This window comes from Columba livia, chromosome 5 (assembly GCF_036013475.1).
Source record: "Columba livia isolate bColLiv1 breed racing homer chromosome 5, bColLiv1.pat.W.v2, whole genome shotgun sequence".
NCBI lineage: Eukaryota > Metazoa > Chordata > Aves > Columbiformes > Columbidae > Columba > Columba livia.
This window is the reverse complement of record NC_088606.1, coordinates 54,887,695-54,910,807: the sequence shown is the minus strand read 5'-3', so window position 1 is coordinate 54,910,807 and position 23,113 is coordinate 54,887,695. Positions and strand designations below refer to the sequence as shown.

The 23,113-nt window shown below is 38.0% G+C and overlaps 1 protein-coding gene across 23 annotated transcripts in view; it reads right to left on the bottom strand.

The window, feature by feature from the left end:
- Positions 1 to 23,113, bottom strand: part of PLEKHA7 (pleckstrin homology domain containing A7) — a 159,461-nt gene that overhangs the window by 61,026 nt on the left and 75,322 nt on the right. For 19 of the 23 annotated variants that reach the window (XM_065066119.1, XM_065066104.1, XM_065066105.1 and 16 more), the window contains one exon: positions 6,418 to 6,501. The exons of the other annotated variants lie outside the window; for them this stretch is intronic. In XM_065066119.1, the coding sequence (XP_064922191.1) occupies positions 6,418 to 6,501 (84 nt within the window). The remainder of the gene's footprint in view (positions 1 to 6,417; positions 6,502 to 23,113) is intronic. 23 annotated transcript variants of the gene reach the window in all.

Sequence of the window (23,113 nt, the reverse complement as noted above, 5' to 3'; positions counted from 1 at the left end):
TTAATCAGCTTTAGGAATATCCAGTTTCAGCAAAGAGCAGATTAAGATACTTCCTGTATATAACACTGCCCAACCAAGCTATTTCTGTTCATCAGTCGGTCTCATTATCTGCTTTTGACTCTGTGCTCACTTGTTCCCTTTCCACTCAAAATTTCAAAACAGGTAGAAATGCAGACTTATAATGTGTCTCCACTTAACTTGCAAAAGCATCTTACTTGCCTTTTCCTAATATTTACTTATCAAAAAGGTTCAATTTCCCTGCTCGAGGCAACTAAACAGCAAGCAGGCATTTCAAGGAGGGAGGCATGCTCAAAGACATGACTATCTCCTACACTGACTCCTCAACAGGAATCTGAAGCATTAGATTTGGTATCATTAAGAAGGCCACTACAAATTAGTCACAAGTACGAAAATAAAACACATCCAAGGAAAATGTTTGGCTTTAGAAGACACAGACTTTCTCTTCATCCCTTGAGGCTGAGATTCTCCACAATGTCCACACCACAAACTATTGAGTTCTAAACTGTAGGACAGTCACACAATACACATTATCTTCCAGATACTCACTGAGGTGAGGATAGGGGAAAGGAGGAGGTAGAGGTAAGAAAACACATAACATACATACTCAGTAAATCTGTAGGCTTTCCAAACTAGAGATAATCTGATTGAATTAGGTTTCTTCATTTTATAGAATAGCTATTTCATAGAGAACTAACTTCTTCAGGAAAGACAAAAGTGAAAAAAAAATACATTAGGAATTAACAAATAGGAATTAATTTTTCCAATAAAAACATTAATATGGCAATTGAAATAACCCCAGGGAAATAGCTTTAATCTACAAACCATGGTTGACAAGCTCAGATTAAACAGATCTTCACTATTGCACAAGATACTGTTTCACAGCTGGTTAAACACACTGCAGTTAAAAAAAATTAAAAAAACTAAAGAGGATGATAAGCTTCAAACCTTTAACAAGACCATCACTATCAGAAAATTATAATGCAATACAGAACAATAAATCCATAATTCCTAAGAATTTGTAATTCTGCCATTTAGCGATTTCTCTTCCACTTGCTGCTGAAAACTATCGCTGCCAATAAACCAAGCTTTCCTTCTCTAATAGCACCAATGATACCAACCAATAACAAAGTTCAACTGGGAAAAGAAAAAATTCACAAGAAGAAAAATCTGGGGGTTTTTAACTTGTGAGGTTGTTGCCATGTGGAAGAATACTCATCGTCAGTAAAAGAGACCGTAAGTCCACCAAAAGAGAAAATACATTCTTAAAAAAATGCCTTTGGCAGCAAACACTGGTGATTCAAACTTCTTGTACCTGAGATGTAACAGAAAACACCAAACAACACTGTAAATTAATTTAAGTACTCATACATAGTATGTCAAAGATAAAACAGATTTGCATGAAATAAGACCGTAAGGAAACTCAATTATTCAAGTCTCTTACTAGCTAATTAATATTCTCAATGTTTTAAAAGCAAATATAAATACACAGAATTACCTGAAACATCCCAGCATGTTAATGGAGTTAATGCTGTCCTAATAGTGTTTACAGATTCATCTTTAAAAACAACTGACTACAGCATCAACTGTGCATTCAGAAACATTAATTCAAATCACTATTACCAGAGATGTTTGATAACATCTGTTATTCAAGACACCCCATTCTGTCTTCCCAGTGTTGTGTTTTGTCTGTTTTCAGGACGGTTTCCTTACTGCCTCCCCAGGTGTGTCTACACAGGCGAAATTGCAGTATGTACATTCAGAGCCCTAGCGCCTTGTAAATCTTTTTAAAATATGTGAAAATAACCCTTAATATAGTATCTCCTGTCAAGCAGCTCCCCACTCTTCTTACATAGTGCTAGTATGTCTACAGAAAACCCATTCACCAGCTAAAAGAATTACATGGTCAATACACAGTTTATCAAAAAAACCCCAACACTGAACAACACAAAAAAATTATTACACCAGTAGCCCATATTGAAAATACAATACTTACGAGAGAACACACTCCTTTTCTCTAAAGGATCATAAAGATTAGTCAACTTAAAGATCCACATTCATACCAGCAACTTTGAAAGTTCATTTTGTTGAAACCAAATATGACACAAGAACATCATGTCAATCTAGTTTTAACAGTAATAAATGTCCTATTCAACTAGATAAAAATCAACTGTCCTAGTATTTCTGCACATGCAAACATGGCAGATGTTTATTTTGGGTCTGTTTTGGTTTCCTCCTTTCTCTCCACCTGATATTTTTGCTGCTATGGTAACCAAACGCAATAGACAAAATAAGATGGCTTTCTCTCCCCAGAGGTGATACGTGGCTTTGCAGTTGCACAAAAACAGGCAAAAGAGAGGGTAACACTCAGTGGATTAAGCTCCCAACATATAAAGACATTTTATACATTTCCACATTTAAAGGAAAAAAAAAACTACTATTTTCTCATTTGCAAACGTAATACTATCACAAATACATTGTAGAATTTATAACACAAAACTACTGGTGTTCAGCAACAGATACAATTAAATACACAGCTGTCAGTTATTTGAAGAATAGTTATTTAAAGAAAGGTAAGACAGGAGAAATCTAAACATTATGTACATCTATCCTAAGTAATTCTGTCGTAGATTTTTCAGAGAAATACGCATATACTTATATGGTTAAACTACATCTAACACTTGTCCAGCAGCCTTAACCTTAACACACTTTTCCACTGGTTACTTAGGAAAGGTCCCATTGGGGATTAAGGGTTCATTAAAAACATGAAAGTAAAGGACAGAAATTAAGATATCATTGTTAAATGGAGAGATGCTACCAGAGGGACTTCCCATAAAACCAAGGTGTTCAGACTATTTAGTGGTAATCCTGAAAACTGTCAGGTGACAGAGCACAAAAATTAATCTGGACAAAAACTGAAATGCTGACAAGAACAGAGAGAAAAATAAACCTCAGATATGAGCAACCATGGGATAAGAAGCCAAACTGCATTCAGTGTCGACAACAGACAACTAATTCAAAGGAGGCAGAAATTAAAAATATCTCTGCAGCTTTTCTCACGTAAAACAACACTGGCAATCTGAGAGAAGGATATTTTTTAATCTTAGCAGAATGACCAGCAGCAACGTACGTTAAGAATTATCAGGAAAGGATTAGAGAAGAAAAAGTATAATTACATTATTATTAAAAAAAAAGAAAAAAATGGACTCACACACTGCATTCACCTATACTCTATCACTCCATCAGATAAAACACAAATCTAAGCCTCATGCTGAAAAGCAAACACTCAGGCAGGGCCAGTGACAGGTACAGAACACATGTCCCACACACTGAGTGACCGAAGCTTCTAAGCTGGGAAAACAGATTGAGACACCCGGATTTGACAGCAGTCTCAGCTAATAAGGAATAAGTCTCAGGAAATAAGGAATTATCACTGCTTCTCAAAAAAAAAATATCCGAGTAATAACACCTTTAGGAAGAAGTAATAGCATAAGGATCATAAGGTAATGTATAATAATTTAAAAGTTCCAGGTTCCAGGCACCAGTCTGTTTTTATCCTCCAGTTACAATGGAGTTGAGGAAATCAGATTTTGGCTTCAAAAGCAAAATTGATGTGATATTGTTTAAAAGGGGAACTGCTTTGGGAAAAGACAGTGAAATACAGTCTCAGCCTTCTACAGAAAGTATCCAGATCTCAGATCAAATGAGACAGGGTGTCTGGTTCATAACTGACTCATAATCAAGACAGGATTTATTGACATCATTTTCCAAAACAAATTGCCATTTATTAAACCCTTAGGAGTGCTACTATTCCAGACAGGATCCTTCAGCTATCAAAAAATTACTGTTGGTCAAAAGGATCCCATGATGGAAAGTTTCCACAGACCATGCGAATCCAGAGAGTGTCTTTCTGACTGCATCCTGTTTGCGAGTCATTTCATCACCAGGTACAATCTACAAACAGATAAAATCTACAACACTGATTCCAGACACCACCAACTCCATACAAATCCCTGATGCTGAGGGAGAACAACTGAAACCACTACATAGCCCCATTACAATTCCTAGGCCTACAGAAACGGAGGTGTTCACATCTCCTTTGGTTTCAGCAGAGACACCCACATATGTCAACAGCGTCATTTGACAAGAACTCAGGTATGATTGTGATGAATACCACCCAGGTAAGACCTGCACTGTCACACAGAAACAGTGCAGAACTAAGGAAACCAGAATATCCCACACACTTGAAAATTAGTTCTTTAAAGTAATTTGAACCGATATATTAAAACCACCTGATTTTAAAAAACACTCTGTATGTACTTCAGGCCAATAATAAAGCTTAGAAAAATGTTCTCGCAAAGGCTGTTTCCTGAGTAGTCACTACAAACATATACTCCTCTCTGTATTCCTCCAGCCATTCTCCCTTCTTTTACAATAAAAACCACCTATCTCTATTAATTCTACTATATTGTAAAATCTTTTTCCCTGCTTTTGAAACTATCTATCTCAGTTCTACAAACAGAAGTCTAGAGATGACAAGTTATGGTGGTTCATCTGATTGCCCTCCAAATAAACACCCTCATTTCTCTTCCAAAAGAGTTTCTAACATACACAAGAGATCACTAAAACTATGTGCCACCAGCAAGTTGTTCTTTCAGTTCTGCTTTTAATATTTTACCTGCTACTACAATTAAAAGACCAGAAACAGTCCAGGGTAGTGTGACTAACACAGGGAGGCACTCCAGGGAGTTCTGGCCAAACACCTATTTTCCCTTACACATGTGCAAATTTTCTTTATATATAATCTGATCAAACCTTTGCAACAGATGAAATTAAAAAAATCAATTAACAGATGAAAGTTGGAACACAGATGCACAGTGGCTATTGTCTATGCTGTCTTTGAGATTTTCTCCATTGCAAGACACCTGTTCTTGCTAAATGACTTGGAGCAGCTTGTTCACACACTTGGATTGAGCCAGGACCTTCCTGAGCAGCAAGCCACCACATACCACATAGCCTGAGGTGACTTCCAGCTTTGTTGCCATCCAACAGGCTTTGTACCCAATCACAAGGCCTCTCCCACACACTGCAAAATACGTTCGACCTTCTACTTCATGCTGGTTCTCAGCAGAGGCCTTCACACAGGGACTGGCCCTTGGATGTGCTTTGGGCTTGGGGGAGAGCAGCTGTTCAGTTACATTGGGGGGTCTTTATTGCTATTGTTGTTTTCTTTGGTTGGTTTGTTGTTTAAACCATGAGAAGCACTTCTCAGAGCTGTACAAGAAACTCTGAACAGAGGGCTGTTCAGTCATGCTCTACTTCTCCTTTCCTCTCCATGTCCACAACAGAAGACATGGCCAGGAAAGCCTCAGTCTCCTGGGAGTCTTGCATGGCCCTTCTCTGGGCTTCATTTTTCTTAATGCTATACTGCTTTAAATGAACTGTAAAGCAAATTAAATGTCACATAATTTGACACAGTGTTCAGAATGGTGGTAGCTATACCAGCCACCACAGCATGGTGCCCAACCTCTGTGATGCACAAAGGGCTTGAGGCTGCTCAAACAGTGTTGGAAGAGTAGGCTGGAAAAGGAAAAGCTATCTGGTGATGTCCCATTCTTCTCCTCTGAAGTGTTTTTGGAAGTGATGTAGAACTTTCCCCTAGACTCTGGCTAGGGAAGATATCCAGTCATCCCATGGCAGTGGGGATTCCAGGAGCAACCAAACATGCAGCAATGACAACAGGACCAGTTAAATCCTACAGTGAAACAGGGAGTGATCCAAACCAAAGACATGCCCGGATAGACCGGTTTGAACACATGCATTTCTTCTTTTTTTTTTTTTTTTTTTTTTTTTTTAAATCAGACAATGAGGAAAAAAATATGATGGAAACTAGTATCTATGATTCTCTTTCTCTAGGATAAACTGAAGAATGCCTAATCAAAACTTTTTTAATAAATACCAGCCCAAGACAGGGAACACAGAAAATCTAAAACATAAGAAAACCAAGGAATTACAATGGAAACTATAATATTCTGTGTATTTCAACTTCAGTAAAAATCTTCCAGTTTGCTTTAAAGACATTTTACATTTATGTCCTGTATATTTTATATTTATATAGGGCTAAAGCATTATTATTTAAGTATCCTATTTATATTGCCTTTTGTTTATTTTGGGGTTTGTTTGTTTTTAAAGACCTTCTAAAGATTTTTATCTCAAGGCCTAATACAGAGCAGTGCTAGAATCAAAACCATACTATCACAATGAGAAGTAAATTTTTAAGCACAAACCATCTCTATGACATTTTTGCCACAACAGCAGAAAAACTGTCAAACTACTAAACTACTGTAGGTAAACATGTTACTGGTTTAGATCTCTTGACATGGGTATAAAACTACTTACTCTTCTCGCAAAATAAATTCAATATTTTCTGGAGAAACCTGTCCTGTCACAGGATGTCTAAATGATGTGGTCTGCTGATTATGGCTGAAAGGAGAAAAAAAAAGGGAAAAAAAGGAAAAAATAAATTAATATTGCTAATCTCAGAAAAATATATCTATTATCTCTAAAAGGCAGAACTGTTTATATTGATCATTCACTGCTGCTACTCCAGAAATGAAACATATTTCCCATGTACTTCTCAAGCAATAAATGTTTTCAGCTTCTTCCTGAATTCTTGTTGACTTTGCCAATGGCACAATGTACCATTTAATTATTAAACAGGTTAATGTTTTAAAAGTAAACTAGTTGCAATGCTTAGTTAGGGAGATGGACTTGGATTTATGATTATTTACATCTCTTACCAGATTATTTAAACAAAACATAGAAATTACACAACACAAAGTACTGATTTGTATTTCTATAAGATTCATAGAACAGAACCAATACAATCCTTTAAAATGTTGCTGGAGATTGTTTTACACAATTTGTAATATTTAATGAGATCACAGAAAGAGATTTTGTGAAGTCATTTGTTGCATGTGCTTTTTTTTTCCTCTAGTATGGTATTTCTACAATGATTTTTCTTTACACCTCCACGCACAGCATCATATATAACCTTAGCTGTTCAGTTACATAGCCTATCTAAACCAACATAATTTAGTATTTAATCTGAGTTGAATTAAATTTGGGATTTTTCTATCAACATTCCCCTCAAAGTACTATGTAGATGTTTTGCTACCCTCTGTGAAATACTGATATCCATTAAAGACTATTAAAGACTATTTTATGTGTAACTGTACTCATATAATGCAAAAATATGGCGTGAAGAAAGCTTATTTCAAGATAAACTATTAGTCTTCCCTCATCCTCGAAGCAGATAATTTGAATTAATTGTATAGAAAACACAAGACAATTTCTAAAGAGCCTCATATCTAGTAAGCCCCTTATTCCGTAGCCCTGTCCAAAGAAGCAATCTATAAAAATCATAAATCTTAAAGAAAGAAGAAAATGAAGATCTTATTGCAGGTCATGTCTAAGATGCTGTTAGGAAGCCTCAGAATGAGAGAGAGTAATGAACCAAGAGCTCACTTATTTATGGTTCAGAATTTTTATGGGTTAATATTTAGGTAAACCTCATCCAAAACTAGAACTCCCATCAAATGTAGCAAAATGTTAACACACTGTGGGTATATTCAGGAAAACAAACGAAAAAGGCCATTAAATAAATTATAACTCAAAGAGCCAAAAATGAACACTTCCTTTTTTTGCAGTTTTAAAGAAGATTTGGGGGTTTTCCTCCCATAATGCCCAGTTATTTCAGGTCTTCCAGATTTAACTCAATTGCCTAGCACATAGCAGGATTTTTCCCCAGAAACAGAATAAGGCATAAAGAAATATTTCAGAGATTCAAAGTAATGAAATACCAAAGAGGTAACAGCCTTTCTGTAAAGAACAGCTAAAAATCTAACAGCTCATCACCCATAACATTCAAATGTAAATAGCTCAGGACATGTCTTGATTAAAACACACACCATACACAAACCCCAAAACAAAACAAATTAAAAAAACCCCATAAACAAAAACATACCAGCAGGAGGAAAGGGCAAAACAAGCAGACAAACAAGCAAAGCCACTACACATGCAAGCAAAAAAACCCCACACAACCAAAACCATAAACTGCTAAGTCCCACTTGGACCATGAACAGCAGAGGATGTTTTCTGTGTTATAAACTTTTCACCCCTTTCTAATATGCCTTGCTACAGAAAGTCATACACAAGGGACCAACACAATGAGCACTTCCAGTGGTAAGCTGAAAGCTGCGACAACTTGTGTTACACTAAAAGGACTTTTTTCAGCCACTCCTATTACAAAACTGCGAACAACATATTAGGCCATCAACCAGCCCAGGGCCCCAGCAACAGCATTCACTGCTCAGACTGGTGAGAACCGGCCTCTGCTCCAGAGGTGAAGTAGTGAAATAAGTACCTTGGTAGTTTCAGCTTTCCCACAAAATCAGAGATGAGGAGAATGTATTTCCAGTAAGCCGGCAGTGATAACATCTACAAAGCAACCATGATCTTTTTCTCACAAAAGGACTGGGAAGTATTGTTTCCTGAAGAAGCACTTTTTTGTGAGTTTATATTCCAAGATTGAGTATACGTCCAAAGAAAGGACTAGGAACTTGCAGATGTCAAAGAAAATAATAAGGAAATTATAACAGTAACAATTAAACTGCATTTTGTCACACAGTTCAAACAGTTTGAAGCTAAAAGTCTTTTCTTTCAAATCAGGAATGAAGCAGTCTGTTTTAACCTTTGATACTTAGGCTAGAACTACTAGCAAAATGCAAATACATAGTTAGCTTTCAAATTGAAAGCACATTGTCAGCTTTATTCTCCAGAGGCAGAAGAACTGTCAGCAAGTTCTCATCTGCAGGCTTTTAGTCATTAATAACTCACTTGACGATCAAGAAAAAGGACTCTATTCCAGAAGTGTTCTAGGGTTATTTAGGAAATTAAGTTAGTCATTATACTATACTAGCACTTTTACAAATGTTTTACCCTTTCCCACGAAATAAATTCACCAGGTCGTCAGAAGATGAACTAGTCCTCTTGTTGTAATTAAAGAGCAAGTCCATTACTAAAAGACTAAGTATTACTTGCTAATAATAAAAATTTCAGCTGGAAACTACACACTTCCTAAATATCTGAGCAATTGCATTTTAGGAGAAGTTTTGTACTTCTAATAGTAAGAGCAGAGAAAGAGTTCTGTTAGCACATAAAATGCAGATGGTAATTTCACAGACAAGTAAAAGACACAAACCTAAAACTTTATGCAAATCTGCAGCTTCAATACTTAGTACTTGACTGGGAAGAAAGGAAACCACTGCCACTAACAATTAGTTTTACAGAACACAGTGGTTTATTTGAATTTGAAAAGTGAGAGTTTAAATGTTTTGCCTCACAGGACTCATTAAGAATAAGCAATACTGTTCAAAACAACCAATACAACAGATGGCTAATGCCTTGCAACAAGGAACTACATAGCAGGGAGATTTTTGTCCACAATGAGAGCAGTCAGACATTGGCAGAGGTTGCCTAGCAAGGCTGTGGAATCTTCATCCTTGAAAACATCCGAAATGTAGCTGGATAAGGCCCTGAGCAACCGAATCAAACTTTTTGAGATGGTTCCAGCTTTGAAGCTGTCCTGGCTCTGAACAGGAGGGGCTGGATCTGGTGGGGTCCAGAAGTTCCTTCCAACCTAAATTATTCTGCTCTGTCACTCTCTGCTGCTCTCTCCTCCTTTCTCTGCAAATATGATGTAATTCTTACAATCCCTTTGAAGCTTTCCCAGTATTCAAACTGATGTATACCAATAATATTAGTAGTTCCTTATTTTGATCAGAGCAAAAAAAAAATTGTAACATTCAGTTTTTCGATTTAGATCACAATGGTTTGTTGGTTTTTTCTTTTATGTCCTCTAAACATTTGCTTAATGGTAATATATGTTTACACAACAACGATAACAGTGAGAGTCATCTAGTCACTTGTTGCATTGTTAAGTTATCCTTCCTTTCCAAGCACAGACCAAGAGCAGACCTGGCACAGCTGTTTTCCAGACAGACCAGCTCACCAAGCCTTTGGGCAGTAACCACCTGTATTTCTTCCAAACAGCAACTGCTGAATGCATTTCTGTTGTCCAGAAAACTACCTCATATAACGGGCACAATAAATGAGCCTTAATAAACGGTCACAATACGCTGCTCCACTTTCATGTCTACTTTATTCTTTATATATGGCTTAATACACCCAACAAAAGTGGGAAATGCTTATGATGCTTCACCATGTGAATTCTGAACACAGTGGAACTTTTATTAGTACAATGCCACACATTTGAAATGCCAAGATGACTTTTCCAGTAATGTTACGGATTTTCTGTATGATAAATTATGGCATTTTTCCTAACAGTCGCCTTTTAAGAGTTTTGTATTATTCTGATTTTGTATAATTGCTAATCAAGAGAATCATCAAACCAAAGCAAGTATGAAAACATGAAGAATCCACACAAGAATTCCATTCATTATCATCTACCACTACCATCTTTATTATTAATAAATTACACTACAGACTACTAAAAGTAATTCTGAATTTCAAAGTTATAGAACACTGTTTTCCAAGGCTTGTGTTGATTTGTAATATTTAAGACTCAGACTTTTCCTAACAGAATCACAGTTCAAACACTGGGTCTTTGAAACTACATACTGCAATACAAATTCTACCAGTTCACAGCACATGTACCCAATATTTACAAATGTAAGAATCAATAGTCACCCATTGTCTTAAGACCAACGGACTACAGCGGTTGAGAAAGACTCAAGACCTTTGAGATGTCAGCAATTTTAATACACCTGGCTACCACTAGCCCCCATGTGAGAGGATGCTGTTGGCCCTGGGTTCAGGGCTGGCGGCTGGAACCTGAGAACTTCACGCATCGGATGTTGCTTATGATCCTAGCGGGTGGGTGGGTAAAGGTGCAGACAGACACCTATAGCCTTTGACAGCACCTTACTGCTCGCCATCAGACTGCAGCCTAAAACATTTCTCATGTATTGATTAAGCAAGTCTGCAAATTTAACATTGCCTATGCACTTGTGAGCACTAGCCTAACCTATAGTGTGATGAAATTTAACTGACTTAAACACAGGAAAACCACACAATTACAATCCAGTCTCCAAACCTACAGTATAACTGACACAGGCAGGCACTTCTGCCTGCACGGATCCTTTTGCAGAACTCATAATTATACTTACTTCATCTATTTTTTATTTTTTTTTCCCTTTTAATTCATTTTGTATTCAAAGCCAAAGCCAAATTGTAATAATTAACTTCTGGACATGACTGATGCTGATGACTTTCCATTTGAAGTCAAGCAAGTCTATAGATTGCTTCTAGAGAAATTTAAATGCCCAGACAGATGAACCTTCAAATGTGTGAATTAACTACTGACTGAGTCTACATCACATTAACAAGAAATTTATAAGTTGCAAGAAAAATTCATGGTGTCATTGGACAGAGTGTTCAATAAATTATTCCGGGCTGTTTCTACAGCATTTATCTTCCATCTAGGCTGACTCCTTTACGCTTACCTGCAAGACTAGATAAGCATTAACATCTTTACGTTGAAATCCCCAAATGGTGGAGACAGTTACGGGGGAGCACCCACACTTCTATGGGAGTTAGTGGTGTGGGTGCAGTCGACAGAAGAACTCATGCAGTGAAGAACTGCTGTTCAGCCAGTGAGTTGTCGCTCCAAACAGGAGAATGTGCTTGTATCTAACCAGGCAAATAGCCAGGAACAGTTTGCTTTATTTCATAATGTATTTTTGAAATACATCAATAGCTTCAAAATAGCATCAGCATTACCTTCTGAGCATTTTTCAGATATTAGCTTTTAGAATTGGTTAGAAAGAGTATCATAGCATAGTCCAACAAAATCAGTGCCATCACAGTTCTGCAAATAATATTATTGGAACAAAATGCAGTGTAACATAGATGTAATTTGGAAGAATTAGGAACAATACCAACTAATTGTATTACAAAAGCAATAGTGCCCACGACAAGCTGGACACACACAATACCCCATCTTTTCAAGATCCCGAATGTTACCCACAGTTTAAAATTAATAAGGTCCCCCCTTAGTCTCCTCTTCTCCAAAATAAAGAGACCCAGCTCCCTCAGCCTTTCTTCATAAGGGAGATGCTCCACTCCCTTAATCATCCGTGCTTTCCTGATGTGGCCCTAAGATTCCTCCTCTGCCTCCAAAAGGGAGGAGAAGTAAATAGGTTGACATTGTTTGGTAGTAAAATGTCTCCTTAGAGTAACTGTAAAATCCTTGCTCCACTGTAATTAGTGTCCAGAAGACCTCCCTAAGGTCAAAATTTCACTCCTGTATACAGTTAAATTAGCATCTTAACCTATACAATTACATTAGCATTAACTTGGAACTTTGCTATCTAACGAAAACAAACTTGACTTTCAGTGACAAGAAAATGTCACTAAGATGACAATGTGAACAGCAGACTCAGTCGATTGTACATTCCTTACAGATACCACATGAATATCTATGCTAGAACTTGAAAGCTTGAAATGAAAATATTAGGTCCTATAATTAAACACATGTAGTTGTGATATATATACACACATATATCTGTATGCATACTTATCTACATGTATACACCCATATGTATGTATATCTGGTATATATATACACACACCTCTCTAATTTCCAATGCTAGCACAGATATTTCTGCAATTATACAAATAAACTCTGGCTCCTATAGGATTAAATGGTTGGGACAAATGGTCCCAACAGTCCAATTAGATGCAGAAACTCCAAAGACAGATGCTCATGTAGAAAGCAAGTATATTTTTTAAATCAAAGATTTTGGAAAGCATGGAGGTGTTTGTTGTTTTGGTTTGGGTTTGTTTGTTTTTCCACTGGACATCATTGACATCACAGGAAAGCAGCAACTTTTTTCACTACTCGATTCTCTCCTATGCGTAAAACATATTTGTTCCGTAGCCTTTCACACAAAAGAAAACTACATAGACCTATTGTAACCATATTACAGTAGCAGTGTTGCAGAATAGTTACACATGAAATGCTGATATAAACCAATCCTGCCACAAGAAAACAACACGTAGAGAGTGACACGTTGTATTATCTATTTCTTCTGCATCTGATATACAAACTAAATTAATGAATTCATTCTCTAATTAAAAATAAAGTGGTGATATCACTAAGTAATATGATTAAAACTCCCTGGATAAATGTAGCATATCCTTAAATCCCAACTTCAACCACTATTTAAAGAGTACAATGAGGAAGATGTCCAGCAAGCATTCCCATATAAGCATGCTATTTTGGAAAAAGTATTTGAGGAAAGCTTTACACAAAAATATTATATATGTTCATTTTTAAGCCATAACAAAACTGGTTAAAATAAGAGATACATTAATATGCACAGCATCTAAATTTACCAGTGGAGGCTGAAAACCCTCACCAGTCCTATTTGAATACATTTTACTTTGAATGAAAAGACTTAGACAAGAATCGGCACAACAATCCACATTGTTCTAAGTATGAAAGCAAATACAAGTTTTCCAGTAGCCAGCTTTCATCTTAGTAGCAAGCCATAAAGTATAGAAAGCTGAAACAATTTAATATAACAGTTACAAAGCCTGAATAAAACAGTTTTCAAAAACTCTACTCCTCTGCCATGTAAGACATACAACCTCAAAACATTTACTTCATTGGCTTTTTAAAGTTGAAGACAGATTGAAACTTCTTAAGGAAAATGCACTTCTGATATATTATTTATTGAATTTAATGCAAAATATGAAACAGTGGTCGTCAGAGAACAATCCTGGAGACTGAAACCTTGCTGGGCTGCTACGTGTGCTCTCAGACAACATGGAAACATACTACCCTTTCCCCCTTTCCATAAGATCAAAACACTATCTGCAACCCATACCATGGGAATGAAGTTCTAATCAAATACTGTTCTCTTACAAAATCACAAGTGTCTGGAACAGAATGAAAGAGTTAAAGCTGGTATCACAGAATCACAGAATGTTAGGGATTGGAAGGGACCTCAAGAGATCATCTAGTCCAATCCCCCTGCCGGAGCAGGAACACCTACATGAGGTTACACAGGAACGTGTCCAGGCAGGTCTTGAATGTCTCCAGCGTAGGAGACTCCACAACCCCCCTGGGAAGCCTGTTCCAGTGTCTGTCACTCTCCCTGAGAAGAAGTTTCCTCTCAAATTTAAGTGGAACCTCTTGTGTTCCCGTTTGAACCCATTACCCCTTGTCCTATCCTTGGTTGTCACTGAAAAGAGCCTGGCTCCATCCTCCTGACACTCGCCCTTTTCATATTTATAAACACTAATAAGGTCACCCCTCAGTCTCCTCCAAGCTAAAGAGCCCCAGCTCCCTCAGCCTTTCCTCTTAAGGGAGATGCTCCAGTCCCTTAATCATCTTTGTTGCCCTGCACTGGACCCTCTCCAGCAGTTCCCTGTCCTTCTGGAACTGAGGGGCCCAGAACTGGACACAATATTCCAGGTGTGGTCTCACCAGGGCAGAATAGAGGAGAAGGAGAACCTCTCTGGATCTACTAACCAGCCCCATCAAGTTCTCTCAGGGCTACAGTCTAGAATACTGCATCCCATTTTGGACCTCCTCATACAGGAAAGACATCAAGAAACAAACGGGAATTCAGTGGAGGGGCACCAAGATGGTCAGGAGCACCTGCTCTGTGAGGAGAGGCTATGGGAGCCAGCCTGGGTCAGCCTGGGGAAACGAGACCCTCAGGGTGACCACCCAGCAGCCTCCCGCGTGCAGGTGAGCAAGAAAGCTCTTCACAGCCGTGCATGACGGGAGGCCAAGAGAGACCAGGCATCAACTGAAACGAGAGCTTCACACTGCATGTAGGAGCAGCTTTTCTACCTTGAGAATACAAAGATTTATGATGGTATAGTGCTGGAACAGGCTGCCCAGAGAGGTCTCCATCCTTGGAGGTTTTCAACACCAGAGTGGGGGAAAACCTGAGCAACCTGCTCTGACCTCACCACCGACCTTCCTCTGAGCAGGAATCTGCACTAGAAACCTCAGTTCTCACCCAAACCAAATTGCTCTAAAATCCTTATGTTGGTTATAGTTCTTGTTTCTACCACAAAGCACAACAAAAATCAACCAAAACCCAAAACAACTAAAAAAGTTTTGCAGAACAGATCTGGCTAACAGAATAATATAAAAGCTCCACATCATTTAGGAAGAAAAATCTCAAAACAGCACTAAAACCTGGCTTCTTCCTTCAACCTTCATTAACACCGTTAACTTATTCACCAAATAATTAAATCCAAAGTCCATTCACATTCTACTAAGAATATTCCATGAAATAAGAGAATTTACACAGCCTAAGTTCCTGTGGTTGTGTGCTTTTTATCTAACAGGACACACGTTCTACCTAAAGCCTGTCCTGTAGTTAAGGCCATTCAAACCGTGCCTGGGTCTGTCTCAGTCCCTGTCTAGCCCCATCTGTGTCATCTACTGCTTCACAACACTGACAGGGTACTGACCATAATCCTACAAACGTCATCTCCTTCAGACACCAGCCTAAAGCATAAACAAGGATATTATCATCATTTTCACTGAAGTACCATCTAATATGAAGAAACCACAATTCCCACAGCACATACCTATTATTGTGGGTTGGCTGTTCCTGTTTACTGGCATATATGTTAACAGAAGTTCCCTCATTAGCAACAAACTGTTCCAGCCTATCTTGTGGTTAATGCTGAAACACTTCAAACTCTATTCATGCAGAGCTTGAGCCAAAAATAAAAAATTACAGCTACCAAGTTCTTTCCTTTGGTTTATGTTATTCTTGGATGTTTTGAAGGAGTCCCTCCTTCCCCAATCTCATTCAACTCACTGTGTTGGATAAAATACAATGCATCTCCTCCCAATTTATTTCTAAAATTCCTATTTTTTTTTCTAAAATGTTTTTTCCTATCAAATATTAAGCACAAAATGGACTACAGTACTCTCGAAAGGCACGTTACATCAAGCTTCTACTTGAGAGAAGACCAGTAATTCAATATCTTGCTGAGAGCAACAAGTATAAATCAAAGTTTATCAGACCAACTTTTCAGAGCTTTGATTTACACACCTACAGGTTGCTTTCCTTTCTAAAGAAGCCCGGCATCTACAGCACTGAAATACTGACACATACAAAAGCCATAACATTTGCATCATCTCACTGAATGCTACTGTAAGTCACGCACAAATCCATCCCAACCCAGAGCTGAATTTCCACTCCACAGTCAAAACAGAAGGCCCAGGGGGCAGCAGAACCTCACCACCCCTGGCAGAGCTCCATGGCAGCCCGGCCCTGTGGCCACAAGGGCTGCACGGCACCCGAGGGCACTGCACTGCCAAAGGGACGGTCCCTACCACTTAGGAAAAAAACCCAACACCTTATAACTGCCACTTCCATTAAATAAAACTGCAAAGATTACAGCAAGGGGTTATTTGCACTGTCAAATGCTAGTATTTCTTAAAAGAAAAAAAATCACATTAATCAATACAGTATTATGAGCTAATGTGTATTAATCACACTCTCTCATACCTCATACAAAATGGTTCTGGTGCCAAAGCTGTAAAGCAGATAAAAATTTACTACAATGTTATTTACTCAAACATTTCCATCATACAAGTGACCCCACTGTGTAGTGAGAAACCCACAATGATTTATAGCCTAAACTAATTCCAGATTGGAACTGGAAAACAGACATGGAAGATTCTCTTTTTAGACTATGTACAGAGTTCACAGATTATCTAGAAATGTATTTTCAGTTCAACAAAAAGCTCTTCAGCATAAAAAAAATGGGGATTTATAGCTAAATCAGTTCTTGATGACTTTAGCCAAACTTGTCCAAAGAAATAATGACGAGCCAACTCGTCTTTATGGAGATGTACAAATACTCAGCAGCCCCAAGTCAGACAAGCAGAGAAGCTCCCAAGACATTTCCAAACAATGACAGAAATACTGGTGTACAATTAATTTAAATCACTCTCTTTGGCATTCATAGAACGGAAAACATGCAAAAATATACATAACACTGCTAGACAAGTTTATACAACCAAACAGCAACAAAACCCACATTAAGATATTAAAAATTTCAACACTGTAATAAACAATTTTAATTGCTAAAACTTCTCTGCTTTTAATACTCATTATTTTACTTAGTGGAGAAACCCAAGCAAACTGTTTTGAAAGTTAACTATTTTGGTGTAATGCTAGAATTTTCATTGCTAAACATAAACCAATGAACTAATTCTGCAGAAAGAAGGCAGTTATTTTCAGTCATGCAGTGTCTCCTCCCCAAGCCCCAATCCAATCACTATGTAACTAAAGCATGTCAAGTCACGATATAACCTATAGCAATGGGTTAACAGCACTATTTACACCAATAATGTAAATTGTTAAGTGTATTGAATGTCTAAGTATGTGAACCAAACATAAACCAAATTTAAGAAAACTCTCATATAATCACATCCTGTGTTTAATTTCTTGAATCAACAAATTGCACTATCCATGAAAATCTGAGACTAGAATATTAGAATACAAGCAGAAGAGTGGCACTGAAAACAACCCAGCCATGGAAGAAACATTTGCATTTTCTTAATGTCACTTTGTAAACACATCACCAGTGCCCAAACAGCCAGTTCAGAAAAAGCCTAAGGTACACAACTGATGGCAATAAGATGATCTAGTAGCTAAAGAAAACAGCACAAGGAATGTATAAAGAAACACATTTTCACCCTTTCCATCTCAGAAATAGCTTTAGCTAGCAAACACATTTTTTAAACTACTGTTTTAGTTTTCTGTGAAGTGGCTCAGAGGTTTCATTTCTATCAGCAAACATCAATATGCATTATTGGATAACATGCTGTCATCTGGGGACAGCATGCATCTTCTTCAAAATCAGCTCTGAATTAGACTCTCTGTGAAACCACATGATCCCATTGGGAAAGATGAAAACTTCCTTAAACACATGAAGCATGCTATTATTTTTCAAAGTAACTGGAAGGATGAAGCAACTACCACCTTTCACAATAAGGCTGGAAGTCAACAGCCAAATAGAGCAGACAAATTACCAACAGCCAAAACAGATTAAACTAGACTCCTTAACTTGGGTTCAGAGAACAAGGGTGCAGCAGAATCCAGCCAAAAGACAGCTCTTCATACATGACTATATATAGTGGAGCTATCAGCAGCATTCCTCCTGCACCACTTGAGCAGCGCATTACAGCTGCTTTGTCTGGCTCTTGTCCTGTAGCTCTGCACTGAAACCCCCACCAGAACACCCCATTCTCACCAACATGAAGCCAGTGCAGATAACACCTCCAAGAGTACAACAGCACGGCTGCTGCTTTATCATTAGGGCTTTCACAGCCCATACAGCTCCACAGCAGAGCTCACACAGCTGAATATCACAGAAATGTGCCCTTAAATAAGACTTTGGCTAGAGGACCTACAGTATTACCAACCATGAGAAAGAATGAAAAGACCTCTCTCACCTTCGTAATGCAAGGACTAGTTCTCTGTCATCTCCCCAAACTGGCCAGCGAGCTGGGAGGACATGGTTCACTTTCTCACCCTCAAACCACTACCATTTGCTGCTGTCAGGAACGCGGCCAGAGCAGAGCACGAGTTCCCCTCAGAGAGCACCCTGGTTCTCATGTCTCAGCGCTCAGCTGGACCCCTCCGGTCAGCCGGCGCGCAGCAAGGGCAATGCTGAACCCTGAACCCAGCAGTCAGTGAGCTCACATCGCTGCCGAGGCCTGGGGTGAGGTTGGGGAGAGCCGGCAGCGTTAGAGATTGAAAGAAATTCCAAAAACTTCTGCAGGTCCTGCATTAAGTCCTTCCAATGTTGAGCCAGTCTCTATCAAGCATGTGACTGAAACTTGGCAGCTACGAGAGTGAAGTAACTTCAGATGAAATAATATTTGTTCTTCGGGTAATTATTTAACAACACATACAACGACAGGCTGCTTTTGAGAAACGTGCATCTTCCACTTACAGAAAATTTTGTAATCTCTTGAAGATGTAGGTATTAAATAGTCCTTCACTATTCAGAGAATTAGAGGGTTTTTTCCCTTTCAGACGGAGCAAGATCAAAAATAGAGTACTCCAAAGCACATGAGCAAGCAGAGCCAGACTAAAAGCTAGACGCTCCAGAGAAGTTCAGACCAGCACTACAATAAAAACAGTTTTATTCAATGCTAATTTTTAAAATGCAAAAAAACCTAAGTGCCACATGATGAGTATTATAAGCATATATATTTGATCAAGAGGATTACAAGCACAATACCTTTTCAGACTTTCAGTGCTCCAGCTGAATTTTAATTTAGTAATTATAGAAAATGCACAGTGTTTTAAAAACGTTTATATTAATGTATAATCTAGCAATTTAATTATTTGCAAAAGAAGATGCAGTTGTTTCAGGGGTTTTTTTGGTGTCTTTGTTTTATTTTTGTTTTATATATTGACTATTATGTAAAATTAAACCACTACCACACATCAACTTCACAAGTGTTTTCTCAAGAACTCTTGGGATCTTGACGTCCTCTCCATTCCAGCAACTGAACCCAAAGCTAAGATTTGTTTCTACCTTCTTGGACACTGTGTAACACTACATTAAAATCTTCAGTTTTAACTTCATAAAATGTACTTAAATTTGCCTTTTAATTTGTAAAACTGTAAAATATATTAACTAACCTGGTTTCCTATGTGGTTACAAAGAGTAACATAATTTGTCCGCACAGCTACTCACTCAGTCCCTCATTTTTCCACATGAATTCTGTGTGCTTGTGAAAAAGCTGGAGCTTGTAGCAGTGATCTCCAACAAAAGGGAAAACATCTCCAGACCTGCTGTTTGGAAGCTGGTTCACTGTGACTGCTACATCCACCTTCTCTGGGTCTTTATATGATTACAGGAATTCAAAACTTCCACATAGGAAACGTCTCCTCTTAGAGAACAGTATGTACTTGGGCAAACTCTGTATTATTTCCTCCTGCGGACTTGTTATGTTCAGCATATAGAAGCTTCATTTCAGATTAATTTCTATTTTAATTTCTCTCAGTCAGCTATTGGAACTAATCAAGGTCACAAGTCATTACAAATAACATTTGCTGCCAGTACTTGTTTAATGCTAATAGAGCAACCAACAAATTACGCTTATTCCTAAAACGTAACTTAACAGACATGGCAATTACAGTACATTAAAAAAAGAATCTGTAAGCAGCACAGAAAATAATAAGACGACAGAGTGACTGATTTTTGCCAAATAAGTCATCAGTGACTCACAGAGAGATTCTGCTTCAAGGGTATGTGAATCAGTTTTGCATTTTAAAGTTGAAACAATTTGAATTAATTGAGTGATGACATTTCAGGTATTTCAGATACTGGATCAGGACTTGAAGTGTCTCTTTACAGAGAAATGGGGTTCTCCCACAAGAAAAGAGAAAGAAGTGGCTAAATTTGTAAAACCTGAAGTACAGTAAGTTTTCCGCCTCATTAACAGATAAAAAAAGTTAGAGGTTTTGGCACTACTACATGGGGATTTGGGAGATGAGGATTCAGATTTTGGCTCTGAAGCAGATTTCTTGTATGACCTTGTTGAGTAATCTTATTTTTGTAAAATCATCATTTTATTAACATTCAAGACTTTCAAAAAAGAGAAAAGGTGCCTACCAATTCAGAGCCTTAACCGCAACTGCAGCTTTCAGGGTGCTACTGCAGCGCATACAAGCAAAACCATTCATTTCCAATAGCAGAAAGGACTATCCCGACCTTCACAAAGAATTCCAGCAAACCTGGGGGGCAACAACAAGCTGGAATTTCTGAATCTAGCTAAACAAGACACATTGTTGCCTTCCAAGTTTGTTTACAGATTTACAGAAAATCTCTTTAAGTGCATGGAAGTCTGTTCTTTAAAATATTTACATCCAACATAAAATCACCTTTATTCTGAAAACAACATTTTGGCTACATCAATTATTCTTTGCACTTCAAGTACTAAGTGTATGGATATGGGAAGAAGAAGGTTGCTTTTTTACACTGGTGCACTTTTTCACAGTTGTGAGGTGAAACACTGTAAAACAGGGCACAATTCTGTTCAAGCTTAATGCATAATAATACCAAGAAAACAAGTTTATCAAAATTATTTCACAAGATTAAATTGCCAGTGCCGTTCTTCAAAACTGAAGCAATGTCATCTGAAAACTTGCATATCCAAATATAAGTCTCCAAAACTAAATTCACTCTGAAATGAATGTTTCTACACTAGTTAATCAGAATCTTTCTGCTCAATTACTTATATCCTAGTTGCTATCAAGTTAATTCACCCAGGTACAACTTACATACAACTGAACTGAAACATCAAGTTCAGCCTAACATGCCCCCCAGAATGCTTCTGTGATACCGCATACTGTTGTCTTATTGCAGTTCTGTGAAAACCGTTTAAGAATCTAAATCTAAACTAGTGAAGCTAATACAACAGTTTAGATTCCAGAAGTGATGAGCAGCAATATTCACTTCTCTCAAAGCACACTAGAAAGACATAACTACATTGTAACACAAATTACTGTCAAATCAGAATAAAAGAAGGGAAAACACCCTGTTTCTGAATAAGAATCTCTCTAGAAAAATAAAATGAATTAATTATTTTTTCTTTTATGCCACACACTTTCTTTCGTATCTAGCATTCTGGGACTTTCATGTTATGCACCATAAGTTTTAATACCTCTGAATTTAACCATTCTCAGACAGCTCACAAATTCCGCAAATACTATGTGCATATTCTACATTCTTCTGATGTGAACATGTTGCCGAGTAAGACACAGTATTCTTAAGATATTAAGAAAAACCAGCCCAAACTTCTTGGCACCTTGAAATGTCCGGTCCTACATACCTGTTTGCACTCTCAACTATTTCTGTTGATATGAATGTAAATTTTGTCAGCATGAGAACTAGAAAACAGAAATGAAAGCTATTTTGTTGATATATCAGAAAATGACAATTGAGAGTTCCTACGGAAAAAAAAACACACTAGAGTTCTACCATGAAATAGTATTTTAGGGACAGAAACCCAAAGGTCTAAATATTTTTGTTTTAAATAACATGATCTAAAGGAAATAAACAATGTTGAGGTTCCAATACTAATGTTTCTGATTAGTCAGCATGCCCTACCGGGAAGGACAACAAAAATAAGAAAAGAAAGGAGAACAAACAAACAAAAAAATCCACCACACATTCCTACTTCCACAGAGAAGCTGAAGAGCACTTACTCTCTAACGGATATTTTGCTGAAAATATTTCACTATTACTTGTTATCAGTAATAGTGTTAGAGAACTTGCCATCAACTGAGGAAACCCAAAATCTGCACTAGCAGAACCCACCTGAACTATACTAGTGCTCAGTACTGGAGCAGTTCTGTTTAATATCTTCATGATCTGGACAAAGGGATGAAGTGCGCCCTCAGCAAGTTTGCAGACGACACCAAGTTGGGTGGGAGTGTTGATCTGGAGAGCAGAAAGGCTCTACAGAGGGATTTGGACCTGCTGGATCATTGGGCTTGAGGCCAGTTGTATGAGGTTCAACAAGGCCAAGTGCCAGGTTCTGCACTTGGGTCACAACAACCCCAGGGGAAAAGTGGCTGGAAAGCTGCCTGACGGTAAAGGACCTGGGGATGCTGGTCAACAGCAGCTGAATAAGAGCCAGCAGAGTTCCCAGGTGGCCAAAAAGGCCAAGAGCATCCTGGCCTGTATTAGGAACAGTGTGGCCAGCAGGACTAGGGCAGTGATTGTCCCACTGTACTTGGCACTGGTTAAGCCACACCTCAAATTCTGTGTTCTATTTTGGGTCCCTCACTACAACAAAGACATTGAAGTGCTGGAGGGAGTTCAGAGAACGGCAACAAAGCCGGTGAGGGGGCTGGAGCACAAGTCTGATGAGGAGCGGCTGAGGGAACTGGGGCTGTTTAGCCTGGAGAAAAGGAGGTTGAGGGGAGACCTTATCACTGTT